The sequence below is a fragment of the Dromiciops gliroides genome, chromosome 3 (genome assembly GCF_019393635.1).
Source record: "Dromiciops gliroides isolate mDroGli1 chromosome 3, mDroGli1.pri, whole genome shotgun sequence".
Taxonomy (NCBI): Eukaryota; Metazoa; Chordata; class Mammalia; order Microbiotheria; family Microbiotheriidae; genus Dromiciops; species Dromiciops gliroides.
Genome location: NC_057863.1, coordinates 307,374,777 through 307,398,945, shown reverse-complemented (window position 1 = coordinate 307,398,945; position 24,169 = coordinate 307,374,777). Strand labels below are relative to the sequence as shown.

Here is a 24,169-nt window from a genome sequence, read left to right as displayed (position 1 = left end):
GAGAGGAGGCAGTATTGCACATCTGAGAGAGGACCAGAGAAAATGCCCAGAGCCAAGAGACAATGCCTTGTTTGTTGAACAGTCAGGTGCAAGTGTCACTGAGTGGAAATATACATATCAGGGAATAAAGTGTAAGACTAGAAAGTTAGGAGGGGGCTGGAAATGATAGGGAACTACTGGAATTTGAGGGTGCATCGTCAAACATTTGCTATAGGAAAATCACTGGATGAATGGAGGATGGATAAGAAAGTAGATTTGACACAGGTAGATCCACCCATAGGCTATTGCCAAAAAATCAGGTGAGGTGATGAGGGCCTGCACTAGAGGTGGCAGTGTGGCAACACTGTTACAAAGGTGAAAATGACAGGCTTTAGCAACATTGGATATGAGGATCTGAGAGTGAGGAATTCAAGATGACTCCATGGCCTGAGGGACTGGGAAGATGGTGTTGCCCTCTACAGTAACAGGGAAGGGAGAGTGGGCAAAGGGCAGGGGAAATAATTAGTTCAGTTTTGGGCACATTTAATTACATCTACTGGATATAGAATTCATATCTAAAAAGCAGTTGGAGATGTGAGACTGCAGGTCAATTGAGATGTTGGGGCAGGACAGGTAGATTTGAAAATCACCACCCTTGAGATAGTAATAAATCCATCAAAGCTGATGAGATCACCCAGTACAGAACCCTGAGAGACACCTAAGGCTAGAGGCTGTGATCTGGAGGAGGATCCAGCAAAGCAGTCACGTAGAAGCAAAACTTGTAGTGTAATTCCCTAAAATCTTGAGAGTCAAAGGGTGATCGGTGTCAAATGTGCAGAGAGGTCAAGGAGAATGGCGATTGAGAAAAGGCCGTTGGATTTGGTAACCAGGATCTCTGGTAAACTTGGAGACAAGTTTCCATGGAATGATAAAGTTGGAGATCGGACCATAAGGGGTTAAGAGAGTGAGAGGAGAAAGTGGAGGGAGGCACCCAATGTACATGGCCTTTTCAAGGAGTTTGGCTACAAAGAGCAGAAGAGAAACAGGATCAAGTGAAAGTTTTTCTAGGATAGTGGAGACATGGGTACGGTTGTAGGGAATAAGCTCAGAGTGTCTAAAGAGTGGGAATGATGGAAGGGACATTGAGGAAATGGGATGGAATGGCCTTGGCAAGGAGTAAAGCCACTTGTGATCAGGGTTGAAAGAGGAGGTAAGTGGCAGAAGGCATCTGAGTGACAGAAATAAAAGAGGGAATTCACCAGCAAATGGCCTCAATTTTTTTCTATAAAATATGAGGCAAGGATCTCAGCTGAGAGTATGGAGAAGTAGTCATGGGAGAAGTAGTCATCTCCTCAAAGAGGGATGAAAATGTTTGGAAGAGTTGATGTGGCTGTTTAAGAGCAAATAGTGGGAGTGACCCGAGGCTAAGATTTTGACAGGGCTCAATTGATGAACTAAAGAAGTAGGGATTCAAGAGAGGAGACAATGTAGGGTTGAATTTGTTTACCAAGGAATCAAGATCAGAAAAAAAGGAGAGTGGCTAGTGAAAGGGAGGTGTCCTGGGAGAGAATGGAGAGGTCAAAGGACTAGAAGTCAGGTGTCAAAGATAGGGTTTTGTAAAGGAGAGCAGAGAAAAGTGAGAAGTCAATCACAGGGATCATAGATTTAGAGCCAGAAGGGACCTTAGAGATTCATCAAGTCCAACCCCCTCATTTTATAGTTGAGAAAACTGAAGCACAGAAAGGGTTAAGTGACAACCCAGTTAACAACTACTAAATGAGGTGGGATTTTAACCCATCTTCCCAGGACTCTATCCACAAATACCATATTGACTTTCCTAAAGTGCTTTCCAATCAGAAGTATTTATTGTCTGACACTATGTCAGCAACTGCAAATCACTTTCCACAGCATCGCAGACCATCCTCTAGGGCAGGGCTTCTTAAACTTTCTCTACTCAAGTCCCCTTTTTATCCTGAGAAATTTTTGCCCTGGGGTATGCAGGTACATAAAATAAATACACATAACCTTTTACGGTCGCCAAATTTTTCATGACCCTACATTGGGTTACACAACCCCATATGGGGTGGAGACCCAGTTTAAGAAGCTAGGTTCTAGAGGAACTACCTGGGGCTCCTGTTCTCCTGATTGGTAGCTCTCCTACAGAGCATTACTTCAGAAATGCCCCAGCCACTTGACTCCCTTCCATGTGCCCACCTCTTCTAGACTCACATAGCCTTTACTTTCTTTTCTGCCCTCCCCCCTCCCTCCAATTTTGGGAACTTCGAGCAAATCAACTAATTTTTCCTAAATAGGGTGTCAATTTGATGTAGGAGGCAAAAAGGGGTTAATAGAAAAACCTATGACCCAAGCTCTGATACAGGTATTAGCTCTAAAAGGAAGTCAGATCCCAGTTAATAGATAACTTATGTTAGGTTCTCATACCCATAGTGATCAACATCCATAACGGACCAGAATGGGTCAGGTCGAAATAACAATAAAGGAAAAAGACAACCTATAGAAATTCTAATGAAAAATGATCATATTTTGAAACTAGCCATGGGAATCAGTAAGAGACATGTGCAGAAAAGGCCAAATTTGTCCCCAGATTCACCTTATGTGTAAACCCCCAAAACACACCTCCACTGAAAAAGGTACCCACCTTGGGGGTTGGCTTAGGACCCCCAGGAACTCCAAATTACGATAAACCCTCCCCAGAAACACCCCTAGGTGGAGATTATTATAATGAGACTGGTAATCAATTTATCCATGCTATAAATATAACTGTCTTTCCTTTTCTTATTTGAGAGATACCTTTCTAATATTCTGGTTCTCTCCCTGTGGTCACCCACAGTATTGCAATAAAACTTGGGAAACTGAGTCACTGAGTCTTGTAATTCTTTTGAGACAATCAATTTGACCCCAAATTCCATCCCACGTCAAATTTACTCCCTTCTGCCTTATCTCTGTAAATTACCAAAGTCCCCCTCCCAGATCACAAATTAGCCAGTGAGTAGTCTTCCCCCATTAGAATGTAAACTTCTAACAACTAATTGTTGTTACCTTGTGTCCAACTATGACTCCATTTGGGGTTTTCTTGGCAAAGATATTGTAGTTTACCTTTTCCTTCTCCAGCTCATTTTACAGAAGAGGACCTGAGGCAAACAATATTAAATGACTTGCCCAAGCACATATAATAAGGGTCTGAAGTCACAGTTGAACTCAGGGCTTCCTGAATCCAAGCCCTGTGCTCTATCCATTGCACCACCTAAGTACAATTGGCTTTTTAAAAATGGCATCTCAGCTTTTAGTACCTAGAAAGTTCATTGTCATTCAGCTCTAAGAGGGAATGAGGAGAAATGAGATTAAATTGTAAAGGAGAAAAAGGGGTTAAATTGATTATCCTACTTTCCTAGAACAAAAAAAGGATAGGATTTTGTTTTTCTAAGATAAGATTAGGTAAAAGCTGATCTAAGACAGGTAATCACATGAAATGGGATTCAAGTGGTTTAAGATATTTATCTATGTGCCACAAACTGTGCTAAATCCTTTACAAATATTATCTCATTTTATGCAATGCTATGTTTTCAGGATCAGAAATTCTTGGTAGGTGAGCAGCTCAGGGCAGTGGATATTGAGCTTGGCTTCAGTTAGTTGGTTCAAGACTCACAACTGACACTCAGTGATCTTGAGAAAATCATCTAACCTCTCAGGGTCCAGTCAACTTTCTAAGACAAACTACAGAACCTTCCTTCCCTTGAGTAGATAGTACAACCTATGAAAACAATTACATGGGCTTCCCTTATTGATGATTCTCCCCAATGAAATTACAGGTCCGATCCCAAACAACTCACTAGTGGGTGGGGGAGGGATCTTCAGAATAATTGCTAAATACTGGGTGGGTGTCCTAGTACTTTGTGCTGGGGTGCTTAATCTTTTTCTCTAGCAGTCTGGTGAACCCTTCTCAGATGTTTTTGTTTTTGTTTTTTGGGTTTTTTTGTGAGGCAATGGGAGTTAAGTGACTTGCCCAGGGTCACACAGCTAGTAAGTGTCAAGTGTCTGAGGCCCGATTTGAACTCAGGTACTCCTGAATCCAGGGCCGGTGATTTATCCACTGAGCCACCTAGCCGCCCCTCAGATGTTTTTAATGCATAAAATAAACTAAAACAGAAACCAATTATACACAGATATAGATATCCAAAATGAATAAACAGACACTATCCTTACATAAGAACCCCTACCCAAATGCTACTAGTTGGTTAAAAGATCGACTAATAAGTCTATAGTATATGACATGACTGAAAACAAAGATTTTTGAACCCAGGGTCTAAAGTCTTCTTTTTTGTTTTTTTGCGGGGCAATGGGGGTTAAGTGACTTGCCCAGGGTCACACAGCTAGTAAAGCTAGTAAGTGTTAAGTGTCTGAGCCGAATTTGAACTCAGGTACTCCTGACTGCGGGGCCGGTGCTTTATCCACTGCGCCACCTAGCCGCCCCCTAAAGTCTCTTCTTTAAAAAAAAGTGATTTTTACTAATCTTTTGTTTTTCCTCTCTCCGCCCCGAGAGCCATCCTGTTTAAAGGGCCCCTCCCCAATCACAAATTGGCCAGGGGATGGGTTTCCCTCATTAGAATGGAAACTCCTTACATCTGATTTGTAAAAAAACTTTTTTTTTGTTTTAATAGTTTAAAAAAAAGAAAAAGAGGGTGAAGGCAAAATAATTAGCAAAACCAATCAGTATACATCAAAAAACATCTGACGAGGTTCCTAAGAACCTCAGAAAAGGGGAGAGGGGCTCCTTCTGTGATAGGTGGGCTAAAAAGCATATCTACTTATCTGTTTCTTATCTCGCAGCTACTTAAAAACCGAGTGTTTCTGGATACAACGGTCCTCACTCACATCTAAAGAGAGGAAAATCAAAAGGGAAAGCGCCAGGACTTAAGATGGCCAATCGAGAGCACTACCGGCTCTAGCCTGCCCACTTCCAACATGACGGCTGTGCGCCCATAAAATCTATTCGTGCCTCTTCAGGTAGAGTACGCACCACCCAAGAGCTAACGCCGTCCCCTTTAGCTACGTCACTTCCGGTGGTGCAGCAGCCATTTTGTCAGCCACAAGCGGATCCCGCGCGCTGGGGAAGTGCAGTTCCCCCTGGTTACAAACCCTCCGGTCACCGCCCCCCACCCCCCTCTACCACCTCCCGCGGGCGCCGTCGGAGGGGTGGCCGGACAGAAAGAACAGCCTTCCCCAGGGCCCGTGTGCCCTCCAGTTGTCACAGGCCAGGGCCCGAGGCAGAGCGGCGGGGTGACCGAATCGTCCGCGATGTCGAGCGAGGAGAGCTACCGGGCCATCCTGCGCTACCTGACGAACGAGCGGGAGCCGTACGCGCCGGGCACCGAGGGCAACGCCAAGCGCAAGATCCGCAAGGCTGCCGCTTGCTACGTGGTGCGCGGCGGGACCCTCTACTACCAGCGGCGGCAGCGCCATCGCCAGCGCTTCGCCGAGCTCGAGGTGGTGCTGCAGCCCGAGAGGCGTCGGGGACTCATCGAGGCGGCGCACCTGGGGCCCGACGGCACCCACCACACCCGGCACCAGACGTGGCACGACCTGTCCAAGAACTACTGGTGGCGAGGTGAGGACGGGGGGAGGGGAGCAAAGGAAGGGCGAGGGTCCTCCTCCGGGCTCGCGCCCGGCTGGCAACCCGGGGACCCCGAGGCCGCCGCGGCCTGACGGAGCCGGCCGGCGGGTGGGGGACTCGAAGCGAGCGGGCACATCCCACAGGAAGGAAGGAGGGGGGCGGGCCCTGGCCCGGGGTGGGGCCATGGGGCTTCCCTGGGAGGCCGGGCCAGGGCGGAGGAGGCGGGACCAGCGGCGGCCGTGACTCTCCCCGCCCCCTCCGGGATCGGAGGAAGGGAGGGAAGGAGGAGCCACGGCCGAGATGGAGCCGACGGAGCAGGCGCGAACCAGGCCGGGGGTCCCTCCGCCCTCCCTACCCCCTCCCCGGGAGTTCTGGGGTCACGGCCTGCGATCTTACCCTCTGGGTGGCTGTGGTTGACCAAATGGAGAAAGTGGCTAGTGCGCTGGACTTGGAGTCAGGGTGGTCTGAATTCAAATCCTGCCCCAGAACAACAATAGCTAATAAGCATTGCTTTATAGTGTTTACCATGTGCCGGGCACTGCTCTAATAGCTTTACAAATATTCTCTCATTTAATCTTTGTTGTTGTTTTTGTTTTTTTGGTGAGGCAATTGGGGTTAAGTGACTTGCCCAGGGTCACACAGCTAGTGTTAAGTGAGGCGAGATTTGAACTCAGGTCCTCCTGAATCCAGGGCCAGTGCTTTATCCACTGCGCCACCTAGCTGCCCTCATTTAATCTTCAGAAGAACCCGGTGATGTAAGTGCCGTTTATATCCTCATTTTTTACAGCTGAGGAAACTGAGGCACAGAGCACTTAGGTGCATTGCACCAGGTCATAGAGTTAGTGTCAGAGACTGTATTGGAACTCCGGTCTTACTGACTCTTACGTCCAAAGTTCTTTATCATCCATTGTGCCACCAGCTGCCTTTTCTTCTAAAAAGTTATTACTACATACTTTCAGAATATTTCTTGTTGGTCCCACAAACCTTTTTTTATCTCTGTTTTACAGGAATTCTGTATAGTAGGAAATTGCTTGAGTACATTGCTATACTTATGTATTTATAGCTCAGAAAAGTGGTTTTTGGAGTTGGTTTTGGTTCCTATATTTTTTATAATTGCTAGAGAGTAAGGATGACTAGAATGAACTAGAGATTGTATTTATAAGTTTTCTTTGAGTTTTTTTCTCATTCTATCTTTTCAAGAATATTAAAATATCCCAGGTTTGATTTTCCAAAGAAACATCACTGGAGTAGTGGAGGAAAATTGTGACCTAAATTTTTCATACAGAGACTGCTAGGTGTGCTTATACAGATTGCTAGACCTGGAGTCATGTGACCCTGGGCAAGTAACAACCTTTGCCTTCCTTTCCTCACCTGTAAAATGGGAGTAATACCTTGTTGTGAGGTTCTAATGAGATAATATTTGTTTTTTTTAAAGTGTCTAGCACAATGCTGGCACTGGGTGAGCACTATATGAACTATTATTATTATTATTATTATTATTATTAATGGTTTAAAATTCATGCCAAACTTTTAGGTAAATACATAAGTGATTTAGGTAAATTACACAGGTGAAAAGCAGCAGAGCTGAAATTTATTCCAAGGACTTCTGACTCCACATCCAGTACTCTTTGCTAGAGGTCACCCTGGCAATCCCCAATTATACATTCATGGAAAGTTAGGGCTGAAGGGTTGAATGAGTAGACTTATCCAAGGTCTCCCCAAAGCAGTGAGGAGCTGAGATTCCACCTCAAATTCCCTGATGCCAAATGCAAAGATCAAATTATAAATAGGGTTCTAAACAGAATCCTAATTTCAATTGTATTAGGGACTTATTTTTTTAAAAAAGATTTAACTTAAAGGCCATTTGGTGTAGTGGAATAGAGTATTCAACAAGCACTTATTAATTACCTATTATGGGCCAGCCCTGTGTATACAAAGACAAAAACAAAGCAATTGCCCCTGGGAGCTTGCTGGAGAAAGGTGTGGTGCTAAGTATTTGAGGACATTCTAAAGTGCTATAGAACCAGAGCTAATTCAGTTACAGCATGACACAAGATATTAACATATTGCATGTAAATGTCATTTTGTTTGTTTCTAGAGTGAAAGTGAAACAACTTGATTCATTCAACAGATATTTATTAAGCACTTTCTTTGGGGGGGGGGCAATGAGGGTTAAGTGACTTGCCCAAAGTCACACAGCTAGTAAGTGTCAAGTGTCTGAGGTTGGATTTGAACTCAGGTCCTCCTGAATCCAAGGCCAGTGCTTTATCCACTGAACCACCTAGCTGCTCCTATTAAGCACTTTTCTATTTGCAAAGCACTGTGTTAGACCCAGGGAACAAGACAACATACAAAAAAAGTACTTGTTCTTAAGTTATGTGGGTGGATATTTACTAATTTTGATGTGGATTTTTAAAAATTTAAATTTAGGGTTAATTCTGACTCATTAAGTAGAAAAGATTGTTTTCAATATTATAAACTTGACCAGAGTGACTAAAAATTGTATTTTATCATCGTATAAATTAACATGAGTTCTCGTAGCACTGATTTACTGAAGTTTTCAGACTTGCCATGTTTGCATATGGACAGTTGGTTTAGAAATATATATGAATAAGAAATGACAAGCAGAATGATTTCAGAAAGGCCTAGGAAGACTTGTATGAACTGATGTATAGTGAAGTGAGCAAAACTACAGAGACGGCAATATTATTTGATGAAGAACTGTTATTCCTGGCAATACAATGATTCAAGACAATCTCAAAGGACTATTGATGAAGCATACTATCCACTTCCAAAGAAAGAACTGATATTGATTGAATGCAGACTGAAGCATGCTATTTTTCACTTTCTTTTATTCAAGCTTTTTTGTAGAAAATGACTAATATGGTAATGTTTTATATAATCGAACAAGTATGAGCCATATTTGATTGCTTACCCCCTCGGGGAGGAGGGGCAAGAGGAGGGAGGGAAGGAGAGATAAAAATTGAGACTCAAAACTATAAGTAAAAATGTTTATTTTATTTTATTTTATTTTTTTTACATTATGAGATATTTTTTCCGTTACATGTAAAGATAGTTCTCAACTTTTGTTTATACATGCTTTACAATTTCAGATTTTTCTCCCTCCCTCCCTCCCCTCCCTCCCCCCTCCCCTAGACAGCAGGTAATCTGATATAGGTTATATCTATATATATCTATACATATACATATAGATATATATATACACACACATATATATACACATAATAACATTAATCCTATTTCTGCATTAATCCTGTTACAAGAGAAAGAATCAGAGCAGTGATGCAAAACCTCAAAATAGAAAAAAAAAACAACAGCACCCAAAACAAAAGAAATAATATGGTTCAATCAGCATCTATACTCCACAGTTCTTTCTTTCTTTTTTTTTCTTGGATTTGGAGATCCTCTTCTATCATGAGTTCCCTGGAACTCTTCTGTACCATTGCATTGGTGAGAAGAATATAGTCCATCACAGTAGGTCAACACTCAATGTTGATGATACTGTGTACAATGTTCTTCTGGTTCTGCTCATCTCACTCATCATCAGCTCACGTAAGACCCTCCAGGTTTCTCTGAACTCTTCCTGCTCATCATTTCTTACAGCACAATAGTATTCCATTGTATTCATATACCACAACTTGTCCAGCCATTCCCCAATTGATGGGCACCCCCTCAACTTCCAATTCCTTGCTACCACGTAAAGAGCAGCTATAAATAAAATGTTTATTTTTTAAAAAATAAATATATATGAAATACTTTAGAGAAATCACCTTGAGTAATAGTATAAGAATGAATTTTTTTTTTTTAGTGAGGCAATTGGGGTTAAGTGACTTGCCCAGGGTTACACAGCTAGTAAGTATTAAGTGTCTGAGGTCAGATTTGAACTCAGGTACTCCTGACTCCAGGGCAGGTGCTCTATCCACTGCAGGGCAGGTGCTCTATCCACTGCGCCACCTAGCTGCCCCAGAATGAAAAATTTTTAAATGAAAGAGAATCTGAAAGTGAGAAATTCTGAGTGCTAGTACAATAAAAGATCTTTTTTAGATCTGGTGCAGATATTAATGAGTTTTATGAAGAAATCCTGAATAAATAAGTCATTTCTAAATTTGATTAAAAGCTCATACAACTCCCTAACAACCAAATTAAACAGTGCTTCATAATTTATACACTAATGGTAGCATGTTATAATCTGATTCTGTTTTTAAAGAGAATTCTCTCATTTATATCTTAAGACCATGTACTTAGAGACCGGAGGGACCTGTACAAAAATTAATTATTAGTAATCTAATCTAACCTGGAAAAATTATGTAATTGGATTTATGAAAAATTATAAGTATATGAAAAATTATAGATTTAGAGAAATTATAATTGGGCCATAAATCCCTTCATGGTTGCCATTAAAATGAAAGAATATTTTTGACTAGTTGGGCCTGATTTGGGGGCTAAAGCTGACTGGAGGACTGACTAATCTGGGACTTTTGACTAACTGGCTATCTGACTGCGTTTAATTTAATATGGGCCATTGATAAAGTTCCACCACATTGCTCCACTCCCAAATTGGTAAGCAAAATATTAAGAAGCCTCTTAACTAAATAATCAAAGCAGAATTTATTTATGAGATACTATTTAAAATTAAGAATACAGGGAAATAAAATGTACAACCTGACTGCTTTCCTGCGGTCTCTTTCCACTGCATCTCTTTCCCACCTCCTGAACTCCGAACTTCTTGAATACAATAAGGGCCTTAGCGGCCTCCAGCCTCAGGGCACGTTACACTTTATTCTAACTCTGAGCCCCTTTCACTTTGTAAATCCCTTTGCTTCTAACTTTCCTCTCCTTACTGTCATCACTGAACCCCTGTGTTCCTCTCTCACCAGCCTTCTGTCTGTCTGCTCCGTCAGTCTGCCCTCTGCCCCATGGCCCCGCAAAAAAAAAAAAAAAAGATGCTATTTAAATAGAGTTCTTGTGGTATCAGTGTTGTGTTGTAGAAAGAATTAATGACTGGACTATTACAATAACTTACTGGTTGGTCTCCCTGATGCAAGCTTCTCTCTACTCCAGTTCATCCTTCTCTCAGCTGTTAGTGATCTTGCAAAAGTATAGGTCTGACTCTTCTCTCAGCCCCCGCCCCCCCCCCTCTCTTACACACATACCCATTGAATAAACTCCAGTGGCTCCCTTTCAACTTCCAGGATCAAATATAAAATCAAAGCCCTTCATAACCTATTTCTCCACCTTTGTACCTTTCTAAGTCTTCTTAGACATCATACCCCCTTCACTAGCTGGGCCATTTCCCAATTTCAAGCATTTTCTCTGGTTGTTGCCCATGCCTATAATTCTCTCTCATTTCCATCTCCTCCCTTCTCTATCTTCCTTCAAATCCCAAAGCCTCTCCCTGATTGATGGTAGAAAAACTGACTATTCTTCATACTCAACTGATTTTGGAGTTTGGAATTCCCATGACATTTCTTCTCACTGATTATATAATTAACCTATTTCCCTCACTACTAAAGTGCAGCTAAGCCTTGATATTTGCTTGATTTTTTTTTTTTTTTGGTGGGTCAATGAGGGTTAAGTGACTTGCCCAGGGTCACACAGCTAGTAAGTGTCAAGTGTCTGAGGCTGGATTTGAACTCAGGTCCTCCTGAATCCAGGGCCAGTGCTTTATTCACTATACCACCTAGCTGCCTCCTATTTGCTTGATTTTTAAATACAATACTGTCTTTTCACAGATTAATTTCATGTTTTGTTTCTATTTTATACATACACATGATTGTTAGTGTATTTTGCTTTATATTGTAGATTTTTAGAAGGAAACCAGCTAGGTGGCACAGCGGATAGAGCACCGGCCCTGAGTTCAAATCCAGGCTCAGACACTTGACACTTACTAGCTGTGTGACCTTGGGCAAGTCACTTAACCCCAATTGCCTCACCAAAAAAAAAAAGAAAGAAACCAGTGTAATTCTCTAAATTGACACCATTGTAAGGGAGATGGCATATATGATCTCTAAGATCCTATTGTGTAGGACAATTTGTCTCAGTTTACCCAAATAATTCGAGGAGACCACCAAGTCAAGCAGAGATAGATTTATTTCATTCTCATGAGGATGGGTGACCCCATGCAAGAGATGAGGAGCGTGCTAATGAGCTCATGAGTTGGGTTTTTATGGAAGTTTTGAGGTGGGGAGTCCCTTCCTGCACAGGGTGACCTCACAATCTAACATCCAATCCTATCTCACCCAGAATTCGTGTTCAGCTTGTGATCATGGTATGGATGCATGCTCTGCTATGTCCAAGAGCTGGGGGAAGGGGAGGGGGAAAGGGTGAAACCACTCCACCCGTGTAAGGAGGGGGCAGAGGGGGAGAAGGGAGAGATGGTAGACAGATTAATTTGTGCTGGGGTTTAGGAATGCAAGAGGGGAGAGGTAGTGTCAGGGTAAGTACACTAACAAGAGACAGCTCTCCTGCTGGGTCATAAAACAAGGGGGACAAGACAGAATGGCTAACAGGAGACAGTAAGTCCAGCAAAGCAAGATATATGATTTAGCAATGGGACTGAACATAGACAGAATAATCTGATAAGTCTCAGAGTCTAAACTGACTCAAGTTCACCATATCTCACTCAGTATCCAACTCTGAAACTCTGATTTTGTGCGTCCATGAAGACAGTTTTTAATGAGGATATCATCAATTACATCTTCTCTAAGCCCTGTTACAAGTGTTTATAATCTAACAAAACAAATCAGATACTCAGAGGGATCAGTGTTTTCATGGTTATGGACAGTCCTTCTAACAATGCAGATTATGGGGGGCAACTAGGATCTGATGTATAAAAGGCCTAGATTCCTATCTATTAAAGGGAGAGCACATTTCTAGCTCCGCTCTCCACCAGAGTCCAGAGGAAAGAGAGCAAGACTGAGCGCCAGTCTCTTCCTTCCTCCTCCCACTAGTCCGCGTCACTTCCTGATGCCAAAGAAAAGACTCCTGGTCTTGCCCTCAAAGACCTTCGCTTCATGGGCAGAACTCTTCTACAGTAAGTCTCCAGCAGGTGGCGTCATTCCAATCGTTACAGTACTTTAACTACTGTACTACCAATTGCCCTAATAATCATAGGACCAGAGTTCTATCAAGATGAGGACATTGAAGTGTAAGGAGATTAAGTGACATGCCAAAGGTCTTACAAGTGGTAGGTGGTTGAAAGTCTTCTTGATCCCTACCAAAATCCTCACTGAAGATGCCCTTAATCCAAATGTGGATGATTATTATAAAAATTTATGTACATGGGAAAATAGGCATATAGGTTATTAGTTTCTGATGTTTTGAGTCATCTTTTTTGAGTATAAGGTCTAAGATTTTTCCTGTGCCTTTTGTAGCTTCTCCTTCTTCAGACACCTTATGAATGGGTCCTTCGGTGCCCTGGGAGTTGCATATTCTCCATCATGGATCTGTTTTATGTTATGCTTGGTCCACTCCTTTCTTGTGAGTTTTTTTTTCTTTTAGTGTCACTTCTACCTCCTCTGCAAACATATCCAGGATTGTGTTGGTAGAGTACAAGTGTGTTGTGGGTTTATCCTTGGTGGTAAAAATAGTTTCTTGTAAAAATCTTTCTGTTGCTCTTTCATTTTTATCTTTAATTATTCTTGGAATAAATGACTTCACTTGCTCAGCTAGTTCTCTTGCCAAGCTTTTAAAATTTCTTTTGCTCTCCACTACTTCTATCTACCTTTTAAAGCAATTTAGCTCATAATCTTTCATTATCCTTTGTAAGATTGTACCAATGAGTTTGTTCCATGCCAGTATTGCCTTTAACTTCCATCCCTTTTCACGGGGGAAGTACGTGAAGTGTTTGCTTAATGAAGGTGCTTTTTAGGCTCTTTTGTCTCTTCATTATGGCAGCTAATTTATATCAATTAAGTTTCTGTTTAAGATTATTATAACCTATAGTGATCTCATTTCTACCATCTGTTTCCTTTATCTCACAAACAATAACTTGTTTACATAGTTCAGGACTGAGTTGTTTTGATTATCATATTTTTTTTCTAGATTTATACTTATTCCAGTGTTTGTTCTAACAAGTCAGTGGTCTGACTAGGCAAACAGCTGATTGAGGGATGTCTACCACATCAGTAATGAGTCTTTTTGTATCTGTTAAAATATAAACAATTTTTTGTAATATTAATAGATGTTCTCTATATCTAAAACTCACTGTTTCTTTTCTTGAAAGAAGGTGTGGGGACCAATTTTTAATTGGGGAGTGTTCACTAAGTGGTTCGCCACAATATTGGGGCAAGGAAGGAGACCGGAAGCCTCCCTCAAAACAGAGCAGGATTTATTTTAACAAGAACTAACTTAAAAAAAAAAACACACACAGGATCAGTAGGATCAAGGGAAAGGAAATTATACAACCTGAAAAAACACCACCTCCCAGGAATCAGCTGAGAATACACAGTAACACTCCTGTCGCAGTCCAGCTTCCAGCTAGAATGGCGAATTCTCCTCCCCAACCCCAGCAAACCCCACACAGCCCCCAGCTAATTGGCTGGCCACTTTGACAGTCACATGACTGCCCTCACTAGGCTTCCAATCATTATAATTTTGCCAGGACCATGTAGGTGTCAGCGAGTGGTGATGATATGAGGTGCCAGCGCCATGGCAACAGCTACAACCAGTGGGTGGAGCACTGTGCAGTTTTCGGAGCCCCAGGCCAGTTCGCACCCACCGAGGTTTTTCTTTCAAATTCTAGCCAAAAGATGGGGTCATAAAAACCTCAAATAACAATTAATCCTTTACAAAAGTAATTATTAAGCAGAGAGGTGAGATTTTTATGTTGTCAACAATAGAGTGCCCAGCCTGGAGTCAGGAAGACCTAAGTTCAAATCCAGCCTTAAACCACTTTCTAGCTGTGTAACCCTGGACAAGTCAATAGATCCATGTATCATTCCAATTTTAGTATATGTGCTGCCAAAGCAAGCACATAGATCCGTGTAGATCTCAGTCTTTTGTCATCTCTTATTCATTCTTCTTGAACGATGATTTCTGATATATTTTTTTTACCCCCCTTGCCTAATCCTACATTTCATTGAAGTCATTGAGTATCAAGGTGTATGTTTTCATTTGTAGAGTCTTATCAAGTTCTTCATAAAGATTCTTTAATTCATTGTCCTCTGCAACTGATGTTAGTACATAATCTGGTTCATGATGGTTTTTTTGCAAATACTTACCAGGAGCACTCTTTTTTTTTTCTTTTTTAGTGAGGCAGTTGGGGTTAAGTGACTTGCCCAGGGTCACACAGCTAGTAAGTGTCTGTTAAGTGTCTGAGGCCGGATTTGAACTCAGGTACTCCTGACTCCAGGGCCGGTGCTCTATCCACTGCGACACCTAGCTGCCCCTACAGGAGCACTCTTAATAGGAGCTGACCAAACATCCTATGATGTGTTTCGTATGGCCTTTGGCCATATAATTAAACCTATCCTGCCAACTCCTTTCTTTGTGAGCCATTCTGGCATTTAACTTCAGATTGCCTTTCTCTCCTGGCATTACATATATTTATAACACCAGATTGATGAGTGGGTCCCTTAGTGACTGGACAATCTCACAATAATAACAGTGTGGTTAAAGTTTATGGACATTTCCCTGGGGGGAGGGGGTTGAAGTCAAGAAGGAAAAGGGAAGAGAGGGCCTGCAACAAGACTATGAGTCCAGTTCTACTGATCAACTCCTGGCTATTACATTAGTCTAGCTGATTAGGACCTGAACTGCTGTGATTGCAGTGTGAGTGGAGAGAAAGTTATTGAAAGATGTTCTGGAGGCAGCATAAATGTCCAAGATAACTTAGGTCATGAGCCTGGATGAGTAGGAGGACATTGGTACTCTCAGTAGCAGTAGGAAAATCGGGATTAGGTAGGGTTTTATGGTAAAGATAGATACTGAGTTCTTTTTTGTTTTGCACATGTTGAGTTTGAGGTATTTAGAATATCCAGTTCAAGATGCCCAAAACAGAGTTGATAATACTGGACTGGAGCTAAAGAGAGAGACTTGGGCTGGATATACAGGTCTGGGAATCAAATACATAGAGATGATAGTTGAACCACTGGAGCTGATGAGACCACCAAGCAAAATGGCATATAGAAAAAAGAAAAGCTGGTTGAGGCTAAGCCTTGGGGATATACATGATTAGTGGTCATAAATAACTATATGCAGAGTAATATAGGTGGGGTAAATACAAAATAATAAATACCAGGCAGTTAATAGGGGATGGCCAATACAATAAATAGATGCTAGAGATGGAGGATCACATGTGAGGAACAAAGAGAAAGCCAGTTTATCTGACCCACAGAGTGTGGGAAAGGGGGAGTAATGTGCAATGAAAAGATGTATTGGAGCCAGGTTATTAAGGGCTTCAGAAACCAAACATAGGAGTTTTAACGTGGAGGCAATAGGGAGCCACTGAAATTTGTGCAAGGAAGTTACACAGCCATGGTCTGTGCTTAGGGGAAATCACTTTGGCAGCTGTGTGGAGGATGATCTGAAGAAGAGAGAGAGAGACCAATTTGGAGACCACAGGTGAGAAGTACTGAGGGTCTGAACTATTTTAAATGGTGCCTGTATGATGGAGAGAAGGTCTCAGATATGAGAGACGTGGTGAAGGGATAAATGGTGAGAGTGGCAACAGACTGGACATGTTGGGGTGAAAGAAAATGAGTACAGGATAACACTGAGGTCAAACTGGGAGACTAGAAGATTGGCGGTAGGTCTGAAAGAATTAGGGAAGTTTGGCTGGGGAGAAGATAATGAGTACTATTTGGGGCATTTTGAGTTTAAGATATCTGTGACTTCCAGTTCAAGGTACCCAAAAGTCAGTTAATAACAGCGGACTCAAGTTCAGGAGAAAGAATGGATGAATATATAGAACTGGGAATGATAGGGATGGGTGATTAAACTCACAAGAGTTGATGAGTTTACCAAGAGAGTGTAATAGAAAAGAGACGGGCCCAGAACAGAGCCTTGGGGAACTCCCATAGTGAGGGGATGTGATATGTATGATGAGCCAGTAGTGGAGACTTGAGGAGATGCAGGAGAACCTGGATATAGTAGTCTCAAAACACAGAGATGAGAAGATATTCAGGAGGACAGGGTGGGGTGGTCAGCAATATTAAGTATAGCACATAGATTGAGTAGGATAAAGACTAAGAAAAGAACCTCAGATTTCACAATTAAGACGTCATTGGTTGGGGGCAGCTAGATAGCGTAGGGGATAAAGCACTGGCCCTGGATTCAGGAGAACCTGAGTTCAAATGTGTCCTCAGACACTTGACACTTCCAGCTGTGTGACCCTGGGCAAGTTACTTAACCCTCATTGCCCCACACACCAAAAAAAAGACATCATTGGTAACTTTGTAACAATTTTAGTTCAGTGAGGTGGGGGAAGCCAGATTGCAAAGGGTTTAAGAATGAGTGAAAGAAAAAGCAGGGGTAACTAGTGTGGATAGATATTTTTTATTTATTAATTATTATTGTTGTTGTTGTTGTTTTTTGTGGGTCCATGAGGGTTAAGTGACTTGCTCAGTGTCACTCAGCTAGAGTTAGTGTCAAGTGTCTGAGGCCAGATTTGAAATCAGGTCCTCCTGAATCCAGGGCTGGTGCTTTATCCACTGTGCCACCTAGCTGCCTATGTAGATAGATTTTTCTAGGGTTTGGCTAAGAAAGGGAAGAGAAGTATCCCCCTATCTTGAGGTGGATGGTAGGGTCTAGTGAGGATTTTTTAAGGTCAGGGAAAATTTAGGCATGTTTGAAGGCAGTAGGGGAAATAACCAGTAGATAAGAGATTGATGATTGGGGGGGGGAGGGATAATTGAGGAAGCAATCTGCAGAAGTGGGGGATTGGGATCAAAGGCCAATGAGAAGGATTTGGCTTTATCAAAGAGGACCTCCTCATTGTTAGACTGGGGGAAAGGTGGAGATCATGCTTTGGGTGTGAGCTCTAGTTTTGAAATGAAGAGAATACTGTAGGTCATGTGAACTGTCCTCAGTTTTCTCAGTAATATAAAAGACAAGATTCTTAGCTAAATGAACAAAAATAGTTAATAGAAATTAATATAAAAGCCCAGGTCAGATTGATAAGAAAAGAATAACATTGTTACCTGAGATGAAGAGTCTTTTCAATCATTTATTTGTTTTAACAAATAGATTTTTTTGTTGTTTTTGTTTTATTACTTAAGCCATTTAAATGGGTTAACACATGCTATAATGTAATGGGAATCTAGTAAGTTCCTGAAGACAGGGACTGTTTCACGTTTGCCTTTTTATTCCTAGAATATAACATAGTGCCTGAAACTTAGAACTTAATAAATGCTTGTTGACTGATTGATCTCAGAACTTCTTGAAAATCTTCAGTAAATGGAGGTAGCCAGAATTGTTGAAACAATAACCAACAAGAAAGAAAGCCATCCACTGTTCTTATGGTACCTGATACCAATTAGATTTGAGGCATTCCTCTCTTTCTCCTTATTCATCAGCAAAGACACCTGACAGGTATACCTCTACATTTCCATAGCAATGCTGCATGCCTATAATCCCTACTTCCTGAGAGATCACTGGAAGTAGGAAGTTCTGGAGTGTAGAGCAGACTAGGACAATCGGGCATCCATGTTAGGTCTCATCCCAACCTCTGGGGGCCCCCGTGGGAGGGTATCAGGTTATCTAAGGAGGGACGAACCATCCTAGGTTGGAAGTGGTGTGGGTCAAAGTTTCAGTGCCTTTCAGTGGTGTGATCATGCCATGAGTGGCCACTGCACTTCCAGCCTGCATAAGATAGGGAGGACCTAGGCACTAAACTAAACTTTCATAGTTGTTGCATGGGCAATTTAGCAAGAAAGCCAACTAATTGATGTTCAAGCTGGTAACAACAACTCAGTCTAACTGCATACTTCCTAACACACTGTGGTAGGGAATTTGTATTTGGGGAAATGATCATTGAATGTTTTTGTTTGTCCTTATTTCCAAGGTAATTTGCTTTTAAACTACTTTTTCATACTTAAAATACTCTCACTATTGACTCTATAGTCAGTTTCTGACCTGCAGGTCCCCAGCATAGAAATGGTCTATTTCAAAAACAAACTAACCAACCAACCTACCCTTCCAGGTGCTTTTGTTGAGATCATTATCTAGATCTACTGCCCCATATGAAGCCCTTGGAGCAGTGGGCTATGGCCTGTATCCCCAGTGGAGCCACTGCTTCCCCATCCTCTAGCACTCTTATTCTATACACATAATACCAGAGCACCTGACCTGACTGGTGGAATCTGATTCCCAATACTAATCATGGAATGGAACCCATAGCTACTATGAGAAATATTGCTGGAGACCCTCTGGTCCTACTGCCAAGATTGGGCAGGGGGAGAGCAAGCCTTCTTCTTAGAGAAAGAGGACATGTATTCTTGGTAACTTCACTTAAAATTTGGGAATGTATTTTCCTATTGAAACAATTTGATAAATAAGTTAATCATTCAGTGACATTTAGGGTCATAGTACTTTCTGTGGAAAATACATCCTGACCTCCAGGCAATGCACAATGATGTGTAATTAACTTAATGGTGATGATAAACTGAACTTGTTTTCTAAACTAAATTTTATCTTTTCCTCCAAACTCTCTCCCCTTCCAAACTTCTTTATTACTGTCAAGGGTGACAACATCTGAGTCACTGGGGCTTACAACCTAGGTGTCATCTATTCACTGTCATTCTCTACCTTCCCCATATCTAATATGTTGCCAAAGCTTGTTGATTTTACCTTCATAACATCTCTCCCTTCTCGCTTCTTATACTGCCACCACCTTAGTGTAGACTCTACTTTACACCTGTAGTATTGGAATAGCCTTCTGGTTGGTCTCCCTGCCTCGGTTTTTTCCCTACTCCACTTCCATTCAGTTCTTGAAGGGATCTACCTAAAGTATAGATCTGACCATGTTACTACCCTAGCCTTCCCCTCTTAATAAACTCCAGTGACTCCCTATCACTGCTAGTATCAAATATAAAATCCTTTGTTTCATGTTCAAAGCCCTTTATAACCTGCCTCCCCATTCCCTACCTTTCTAGTCTTCTTAGACATTATACTTCCTCCATGTACCCTATGATCCAGGAACACTGGCCTTCTTGCCTAGCCATCTCCCAATTCCAAGCACTTTCTCTGGCAGCTGTCCATGCCTTAGGATTCTCTCTCTACCTCTTGGCATCCCTGGCTTACATCAAGTCCCAGCTAGAATCCCACCTTCTATAAGCTCTTCCTTAATCCTTCTTAATGCTGGTGCCTTCCCTCTGTTGATATCTCCAATTTATTCTATGTGTATTTTTGTTTGTACTGAGTTGTTTTCAAATTGTCTCCCTCAATAGATTGAGCTCCTTGAGAGCACAGACTGTCTTTTGTCTTTCTTTGTATCCTAGCTCTTAGCACGATGCTTGGCACATAACAGGTGCTTAATGAATCCATGTTGACTTGATTTAAATAGTGAAGCCACAAGTTGTTTTTTCTTGCTTATATTTTTTAATTGGGAGCAGGTATGCATTTAACATTTTCATTCTCGTTTTCCTTTAGGTATTTTAAAGCAAGTAAAAGATTATATTAAAGAATGTAGCAAATGCCAGGAGAAGTTGGATCGAGCCCGCCCAATATCAGATACTTCTGAAATGTTGGAAGAATTGGGGTTAGAACTAGAATCTACTGAAGAGAGTAATGAAACAGATGATGACCAAAGCAATGCTGCATCTGTTCCAAGTGCTGTGTCCAAGACTGTGAAAAAGAAGCCAATATCCAAACATGAACTTGTATTTGTAAGTGGCATTTTACTACTGCTTTAAAATTTCTAACTAGGGTAATATAATAGAGTACTTGGTCTTAATGACTTTTATTTTTCTAAAACCACTAAACCTTTGGCTAATGCCATTAATATTAAATGAGGGGGCAGCTAGGTGGCGCAGTGGATAGAGCACCGGCCCTGGATTCAGGAGGACCTGAGTTCAAATCCGGCCTCAGACACTTAACACTTATTAGCTGTGTGACCTTAGGCAAGTCGCTTAACCCCAATTGCCTCACTAAAAAAAAAATATTAAATGAGTAACCAGCCTTAGGGACCCAAAGTACATTTGTCTATTTAATATTACTAAGTAGTTGCACATTAGGTTGCTAAGTTAAAGGCATTCTGGTAATGTCTCTTTAACCTTCCTAACTATCCAAATTGTTGCTTCCCTTCAGAATGTAGGGAATACATTAATAGCCTCTTGTGGCTTTTGTGTGTAGTGGTGGGTGAGAGAGGAAATAGGCAAAAAAAGTGGGGACAACTTTGTCTATGATGTTGGTGAGTGCTGTGAAAAACTAATGCAAAGAATGACACAGTTTTGTCCATAGCTAATGTGTCGTTTGGCTCTACTTGATTGTTATAAGCATTTTGCTCTTTTCTTTTTTTCATTTCTGGGGGATGGGAATGGAAAGTGGCTGGGCTCATGATATAGGCAGAGCAGGTTGGGAGCAAGAAAAAATAAATGAAAAATAAAAACAAAAACTGAAAAACATTTTAGAAGATGTTCAAGTAGAACATTAAATTATATTAATTGATGACACTTGATTCAAGAATGGAGCTGTTTTACATTGAAAGTATATATATGGGGGCAGCTAGGTGGTGCAGTGGGTAGAGCACTGGCCCTGGAGTCAGGAGGACCAGAGTTCAAATCTGGCCGCAGACACTTGACACTTACCAGCTGTGTGACCCTGGGCAAATCACTTAACCCCAATTGCCTCATCAAAAAAAAAAAAAGTTTATATATGACAGTGTAATACAGCTTTGGTCATGTATTTCTTTTCAATAGGTTGACACTAAAGGTGTTGTAAAACAGTCTTCACCAAAACATTGTCAAGCCGTCTTAAAACACCTGAATCAGCAGAGACTTAACAATCAGTTTTGTGATGTTACTTTGTTAATTGAAGGAGAAGAGTACAGAGCTCATAAGTCTGTTTTGTCAGCTAACAGCGAGTACTTCCGGGACCTTTTTATAGAAAAGGGAGCTGTTTCCAGTCATGAAGCTGTGGTGGATCTATCAGGTAAAATGCTTAAGTAATTTTTTTTTCCCTTGTATAAACTTTTGGGAGAAGTACATGGACCCAGAGTGAGAACATCTGCTATAGTTAAGAGGGGTCAGGGAACAAACTGAACTGCATTGGCTTGGACCATTTCTCATTTTATGTATGATGCCAGAACAGGGCTTGGAAAAAGTATCAAATTTTTTTATTCCCACCTCTTGAGGTGTAAGTACCCATGGTGATAATAGCAGACCAATCTCTGCTATTTGTCATAGAGCTTTTAGACACCATGGAGTGAAGTATTGACTGTCCTTGATGTTTTTGTGCAATACAACAGTTATGTTGTAGCATATGTGATTGGAAGAGTATCTGTGTATCTGTTTTTTGAAACCTTAATTTAGAAAATATAGAGTACGGTTAACAGTCAAATTCAGTAAATTTTCAGTCAGATATAATCCTGGTTCTGTGTCCATTGCCTTAAATGGATCGTTTGAAAATTTGCTCTGCTTTGGCTGAAATTTGGTGTTTTAACTTCCCGGGTGAATATTGGGAAAATGTAGCATTTTAGAGAGGGTAATATAAACTATGTATAAAATTGTAATACTTTTTAATTGACCATGAAATGACTTGTGATAATAAGTGATATTTTATAACCTTCTATATTTACAATTGTACATTCACTTTTGATGAAATTTCCCTGTCCTGGTAATTGCTAGTATAGACGTTCCCATTGTTCAGCAGAGCAAAAAGAGACACAGGGTAACACAAATGTTGGTGCATGTTTTTATTGTTTTAATATTCTGCACTGTGGCATTCTTTTTTTCCTGACTTTTGTGACTGAGTAGAGGGGAGAAATCTTACAATAGGTAGACTAAACAGAACTCCCTTCAGAATATAGTGTGTTTTGATATATACAACACTATGGGATCATTTTCCTGCCTTTTATAATCTTAAGCCAGAAAGAGAAACATATAAGAGTATTTCCCTTTTCTACCTTTCTTAGAAATTTAAAGCAAGTTAAAGATAAATGTGCATGGCAAATGCTTACCATAAAGACCAATGAAGTACCCTAATAAACCAATGAAACACATTCATTTAACAATCTAAGTGTAGTTTTTCACGGTGAAAGCATATAGTTAATAAAATTAACACTTCCGAATTAAGAACAATTCTTAGCCACATAATTTATTCTTACAGGAGTAATTGGAAGAAAGTACAGCAATACTGTTGAATTCTGCTCATGTTTTTTATTCTTTTTAAATTCTTTGTTACAAGGAATGGCTCTTCCTAGGAGACAAGGAGGAGTATATTTAGAAATGGTAATTTAAAAACAAAAGATATAAAAATTGTTTTGTTTTAAGAGAATATAACAGAAGAAAATGGCTATTTATTTTGTGTTCTATTCCCTCAGTGTTCATGAACAGAGCAGAGACAGGATTGGGGGTATGGTTATGTTTGACTTTTATATTTTTAGTGATGATGATGATGGGAGAGTGTTATATTGATATTTACACCAGCTCAATATGCATAGATCTTTGGGTTTTTTTGTGATTTTTCCTTTTACAATCTACTTCTTTTCCCCTTTGTTCTATGCAGGCTTTTGTAAGTCAAGTTTCCTTCCCTTGCTGGAGTTTGCTTATACTTCAGTGTTAAGTTTTGACTTTTGTAGCATGGCAGATGTTGCCATCTTGGCCCGCCACCTTTTCATGTCTGAAGTCTTGGAAATCTGTGAAAGTGTACATAAACTAATGGAGGAAAAGCAGATTACTGTATACAAAAAAGGTGAAGTACAAACCGTTGAATCTACTCAGAATTTACCAGAGCAGAATGGTGGAACATCACAAACTGTGGGCAACGTTGAAGAAGTTGTACCCCCGGAACTTGAAACCAGTGCATTTGTGTCCCCTGTAAATGGAGAATTTCCAGGTAATGGGCAGGAAGGTGAGAGTACACAGCAGGTTGAACCCCAGGTTTGTTCAGAGTCTCAGTCTGTTTTAGTACAGACAGAAAATATAACCCCTTCACATTCTGGAAATAAGTCTGAAACAGTGACAAACAGCAACATGTTAATTCTTGAAATAGAAACTTCAGATACCAGAAAAGATGACAAAGTTTCCAATGCCCTTCCCATTCCTTCTGTGGTAGAGGAAAGGGACAGCAGCACTCCAGTGGACAAAGAAATGGAAAATGATGAACGTAGTAAATCATTTGAAGATACCTGTGCCGAGGATGATGTTGCAGAAGATCACAAGCAAAAACGTAGACGGCTAACACAAGTCCAAGAAAGCCCTGTTGCACAACAAGAGAAGGCAGCTCTGAGCCCTGATGACACTTATAAAAGCAGGCTTCGTCAACGCTCTGTTAGTGAAGGTGGATATATACGACTACACAAAGGAATAGAGAAAAAACTTCAGAATAGGAAAGCCAATCCTAAGTCTGCAGTTCAGCAGGTATGATGATCAATATGTA

At 41.0% G+C, this 24,169-nt stretch overlaps 1 protein-coding gene across 1 annotated transcript in view; it reads left to right on the top strand.

Moving 5' to 3' along the window:
* Positions 1 to 5,163: 5,163 nt before the first annotated feature.
* Positions 5,164 to 24,169, top strand: part of ZBTB11 (zinc finger and BTB domain containing 11) — a 31,858-nt gene continuing 12,852 nt past the window's right edge. The window contains exons 1-4 of the mRNA XM_043998335.1: positions 5,164 to 5,605; positions 20,222 to 20,457; positions 21,490 to 21,721; positions 23,297 to 24,150. Of these exons, the coding sequence (XP_043854270.1) occupies positions 5,296 to 5,605; positions 20,222 to 20,457; positions 21,490 to 21,721; positions 23,297 to 24,150 (1,632 nt within the window). The 5' untranslated portion in view covers positions 5,164 to 5,295. The remainder of the gene's footprint in view (positions 5,606 to 20,221; positions 20,458 to 21,489; positions 21,722 to 23,296; positions 24,151 to 24,169) is intronic.